Source organism: Alligator sinensis, unplaced genomic scaffold, assembly GCF_000455745.1.
Source record: "Alligator sinensis unplaced genomic scaffold, ASM45574v1 scaffold599_1, whole genome shotgun sequence".
Taxonomy (NCBI): domain Eukaryota; kingdom Metazoa; phylum Chordata; order Crocodylia; family Alligatoridae; genus Alligator; species Alligator sinensis.
The window spans coordinates 1,909,345-1,915,067 of NW_005841968.1; the positions used below are offsets into that span (position 1 = coordinate 1,909,345).

Sequence of the window (5,723 nt, forward strand, 5' to 3'; positions counted from 1 at the left end):
TAGTGCCGTCTATGAGCTCCAATAGATGTGGTAGTACTTTAATCACTTAAATATCTGTTCACAGTCCAATTTAGCATATACAGCACCTACGTACAAGGCATAGCATACAGATTTTGCAACACATTTCAAGGAGTTGAAAACACTTGGCAGGATGCCCCCTAAGCCAATAAATTAACCACTTAATTTTATCAATATGAAAAAATATTTTACTCAACATCCTAGTCACCCATCTTTTTGGTCAGACCTCCAAATTACCTGGGCCCAAAAATCACTACTTGATATGCCCATGATGTTTCCATCGCTGCTGCTTGAAAGACTCCAGATATTTTAGTTTCTAAACTGCAACTCTTTTGAGAAAGTAGTTAAGTGGGCCCAGAGAGAAAATATTGGAATTCAATTTTCCAAGATAGTGCATCAAAAATTAAACGAAAAGCAAATCTGTTATAGACCGTCTGCAGAAACAGTTCACCATACACATGCTACGTGCACCCTTCAGGGAAATGTTTACAAGATCAAATACGTTCTGATGCATTTGAAAAATGAAGTGATGTTGCGACTGACCTGAATCCGAGAGCGAGCCAGATACACGTTGGACTTCCATTCTGTCTTCATCTTCCGGTACTGAGAGGACTTGGAATGGACAAACTGCTTACTGTAAGGCGCATTCAGCTCTCCTGTAACTGTGCTCTGAAATGACTTGGATGTGCTGGTGCTATTCAAGGTGTGAGGCCTGTGGGAGTTGGGCATATAACAGGAAAGAATACAAGACAAACTGAAGATTTCTCTGAATACAACCACAAATCAAATTGCATTAAAATTTCTTTCAGACAAACACACACTTAAAGCCAGCTAGCGTAGACAACAAAGCGCTCCCCTTTGTTCGGGCATGCACGTACACAGCCAAAGACAACAGGGTTTGTAAGCAGCAGACAAAAGCACAAATAACCCTAGGCGGCCTAGAAACCCTGGGCTGTACTATGTGAAATTAAAACAAAATACCTTAACACAAACCTCTTGACATGGGTACTCATTTTAGGCTCGGCACGGGCACAGCCCGTGGGGTTGATGGCAAGAGGAAGTTCCATTAAAGGGTTGCGGCCGTATCGGAAAGCGTAATTTTCACAGGCCTCAACCCCAGGAAGCTGGAAGAGATCAAGTAGTCACATGTTAATAGATTGAAAAATCAACAATTACACATGAATGTCTTCTAAAACCCCGGTTCCAGTAAAACAATCTGAATAGCTCAGACTTAAACTTAGTGGACTCGTTTTTGGGCAAGTCTTCTGTAGCGTTTTCTTTGACAAAAATTTTTCTTCTCTACACTATAAGATTAGTTTGTATATGCAAATATATACAGATAAATTGCATTTTAAGCAAGGCTGCCTGTTCCTCTGGCCAATTTCCCACCAAAAATACGTGGTGGGTGCCTGAGACTGCAAGTTTGTCCATCATGTCAGATACCTGCCCACAAATGCACTGTATTTGGTGTCAGTGAAATGGAGGTATCTTGTCAAGCTTGTGCTCAGAGATAGGATCAGGTACCTAGAACATCAGCTGTACCTAGGAGCATGCCTGCCAGGTGTTGTCCAACCCATGCTTAAAAGTCTTTAAGAATTGAGAGTAAATTTTCTTACTCATAAACGAGGAAATTTAAAAAGCCAGTTTTTCCAGCGGAGATCCGAAAGCAAAACCTGCTTTACTGTTTTAACAAAAAGTTTTAGGATTTGCAAGATTTTTTTCTGAAAAATCATATAAGATGCATAGAGGGAACCTAGTTTTTCACATCTTGTTGTTTCCCTTTCCAGTGTGCGTGAGGTTTGTCCCAAATGCTGTGAGCGTGCAGCATATCCATTTGGTACAACTGACCCTATCCTCAAAAGGAAGAAAACAGCTTTAAATGGAGGGATCATCACTACCTACAGTGATTCACGTAGCACCTCTCTGCACAAAGGACGCCTCCTTATTCCTTAGGGCGGAGGTTCCCAAACTTTTCCTTATTGCGTACCCACTTCCAGATTTACCAGCTGCCCGTGTACCCCTACCAGCATACACTGTATATTTTAACCGCTGATACGCCAATTATTATTATAACAAAAATTAAATCTGCCATTACACAAATTTCTCCATGTACCCCCCCAGAGATGCCTTGTGCGCCCACAGGGTATGTGTACCACAGTGTGGGAACCCTTGCCTTAGGGGAAATGCAGCCTAGTTTTCTCCTCTTCTCTCTCAGCAGTTATACTAAAGACAGCAGCTTCTCCAGTTCCCAGCGACTGGACCTGTTGACTGAGGTTTCACCCAATCATTTTATCACTGGCCGCCCTTTTCTCCAAGCTGCTCCCAATGCTGCCTGAAGTTTGGAGTATCCCCAGGTAGAAAAGGATTAACTGCTTTTCATGTCCCCCCCAGTAAACTTTCCATTCCTGGGGGCCTTTGACCGGCTTCCAAATGGTAAAGTCACTACAAAGTAGGAGCTAATCTACTTATTAACATTTACACAAATACGTGCGTGACAAATGTAGCATTTCCATCAGAGATGTTCTACGTTGTTGTAAAACGTTAATATTTAATTTAAGTAAAATAACAGGCAGGAATGGTGGCAATGACTCACTGATTCAGCGATTCTTGCCACTGCAGAGGCTGTCAAACCAAAGAGGTCTTCACCCTTCAAATATCCAGGAAACAGCTGGAGCATTTCAGATTCTTTTCTAACAGAAGCAACAGGCTCCAAGATTTTATCCCACACACCTACATCGCCACGTGGAAAAACATTACAATGAACAGAACACAGTCAACAGCTATAGATTTAGCGAACAAATACAGATATTAGAGTCAGAAACGATTCTTAAAAAGGCCAAAGAGTGATGTGACCATTGGTTTTAGATCTGGACAGATAGTCTTAAAAAAATAAAATACAGCAGCGTTGTCAAGTCTAAGTAGATAATCTTTTGAATAATTATATACTAATAAGCATAACTCAAGACAATGTTGCACTTCCGTTATACTTCTCTAGGCCCTAAGGAGGGCTACCGACACTTTGTGCTGGGTAAGAAGTTTAAGCTCAAGAACAATAACACAAATTCCTACTCATGTCATCAGACAGGTGATTTTCACCTGCTAATTAGATATATTTTTAAAATTATACACAAAGTAAAGTTTCCCAAAATCATCAGAATGTTTCACTTCCTTAAACTGATTATTTCTCTCACTCTCACTGGTCAAGTGCCTTATGGTGGGTACATGCTGTTATGAAGGGGATTTGAAGATGTTGGGATCTTGACCTCTCATTCTCACAGCACAAGAAGAGCTGTAGAAACAATATGCTCACACCATGAGAATGACTTGGTCAGTTAGGTATGACACCTCTAGAAATGTTTCGGATGTGTTAACATCGCAGGATGCATCTTTAACCCCTCAGACTGGCGGCAATGTCAGGCTAAGAGTGGAGGGAGAAGACAGCGGGGCAATGTGCTAAGTCCTCTTGGATCCCAAGATCCTCTACCCACTAAGAAGCATGGTGCCAGTCACACTACTGACAAGCACATCCAGCCAGTGCTCATCACCATCGTGTCTGAGCACAAAAGGGTCCTTTATTATCCTTTTGGACACTCGAAGCTCCAGTTTTCTCTGACTGATCACCACCCTTCAAATTCTGCACAGCAGTTGAATAGCAATGAGGCTCCTTCTGTAGTTTGACTTGCCTCATTTAGTTACATGTCCCCGCTGAACACTACAGGGCATTTCTATCCTTATCGGGGTCTGAGTGTACTGTCTCCACAGCACCTCCATACCCAAGATGTGATGAACCCTGGTACAATACTGCTGACCTGACTAACTGCACTTTCAATGCTCTGAAATGTGATTAGGTAAAAAAAACACAAAACAATTTCTTAATTTGACAGGGCTGCTCTTTCCATGGATTTGGCCTCAGCTGTTGTACCTCAGTGATAAAGGTACTCTTGCAAGCAATGATATAGTTATTCCTTGCACAGGGCTAGGGCTGAAGCAGCTGGAACCCACTCTGTTTTGTGAATCATGTATGTACAGAATAATCTAGTAAGCTGCAGTCCAATACATCTGCGCAAGTCACTGAAGGCATAATTTGAAGATAATGGGGTTGCACGCACACAAATTGCTGGGGCTGATGTATGAAACAGAAGAAACCAGCTTGACTCTCAGAGCCCTTGCTGTGTTTTCACAGTCTGCAGTTGGGAGGGGGGGTGGAAAACATTTCTGTGCCATTATTAACTTGAACAGGACTGATCTGGAGATCAGAGCACCACAATACAGAGCAAGCCCCAAAATGCCACATGCAGAGATGGTCACCTTAAATGCACACATTTCTTCTTCTTTTGTCCAATTTTCACTTATATTCCTTGGTGCTTCCTTACGAGGCGGGGATGGAATACAGCGAGGCAATGCAGCAGCGGTTCAGCACCCGGTACCTCCTGAGACGAGGTAGGCACTGGCTACCCTGTGCCCATCCTAGAAGCACTGCCCAGAGTCCCCCCCACTGGCTCCAGGAGCACAGGAGGAGCAAGGGGATGAGAGCTGAGCTAAGTGCAGCCCAGGAGCTGATTGCACTTGTGCTTTGAGCGGGGCACTTTGAAGTAAAGTGGCGGGTGGGGGCTGGATTTTTTCAGGCCAGCTCATTTCCTCTGCTCCTCCCATACTCCAGGAGCTAGTGGAAGGGGCTGTGGGGGCAGGTGGCTCTGGACACTGGCATTCAAGTCCCTGGAGGAGGAGCTAGTGGTGGCAGCTGCACCACCCCTCAGGTACAGGCTGGGGCGGAAACGGGGGAGATGGTGGAAGGAGCCAGGAACAGCAGAGTTCTGACCCTGCCACCTTTACCTGGCACCAGTGGCCACTATTATCCCCTTCCCCCCTACAGAAGCAGCTGCCTCCTACAGGGGTCTAGTGGCCCACTGCTAAATTCCCTGCCAGCTCTGAGCACCATTCACCCCCCACACTACCATGCTTTCTCAGGGGTCCCCGGCTACCTGGCCCACCTGTGAGATCCTTTTAAGGTGCTGCAGGGTGCAAGAAGGTAAACACCATAAGCACTAAAGTTGTCTTTAGGTGCCACTAAATTCTAGGTTATGGAGGGGTGTCTTTAGTGTAAAAGGCTGAGAACCGTTCCAATATAGCACCTCCTTATGAAGTGGCCGCAAACATCCTTTGCTCTTCCATGTTATCTGCAGTCCACAATATTGCTGCCTCAATGTCGGTAATTGTGTCCCCATTCACTGTAACAAGTCTCATATTTAAAATGCACAGTACAGAAGAAAACTCTCATCAAGAGACTGAATTACAGCCTTGGCACTTGGGTACGGAAGTTACATTTACACAATACACTTTTCAGATGATCAGAGAGCAAGTTACATTTTTAAACAGAAAAAGCAAGAAACCCATCCAGGAAAACACGGGTGAAATGTTACAAAAGCTCCTAGATTAGTTTGCACAGTTGTGGTTACCTTTTGGTGTTGTATCGGAAAGAACCAGATCTTCATGACCTTGCTCAATGACTTTGATCACAAACAGTGGAAGCCCATCCTTCTCCTCAATAGAGCAGAGATAGCGACAGCGCCTGTTTGCGTATCGCATGCTCCAGTACAACCGGCTGGCCTCATAACCGATAGGGAAGAGCGCTTTTGATGAGTGGAATGCCTGCATCTGTTGTGGCAGCAGCTGCCCGATAGTGTGGAAGATTAGGCTCCCTACAC

General features: G+C 44.3%; 1 protein-coding gene across 1 annotated transcript in view; it reads right to left on the reverse strand.

Annotated features, from left to right (window-relative positions):
• Window positions 1–5,723, reverse strand: part of KMT2C (lysine methyltransferase 2C) — a 282,429-nt gene that overhangs the window by 4,364 nt on the left and 272,342 nt on the right. Inside the window, 4 exon segments of the mRNA XM_025200451.1 lie at window positions 562–730; window positions 1,000–1,142; window positions 2,612–2,748; window positions 5,475–5,723. Coding sequence (XP_025056236.1) covers window positions 562–730; window positions 1,000–1,142; window positions 2,612–2,748; window positions 5,475–5,723 — 698 coding nt within the window.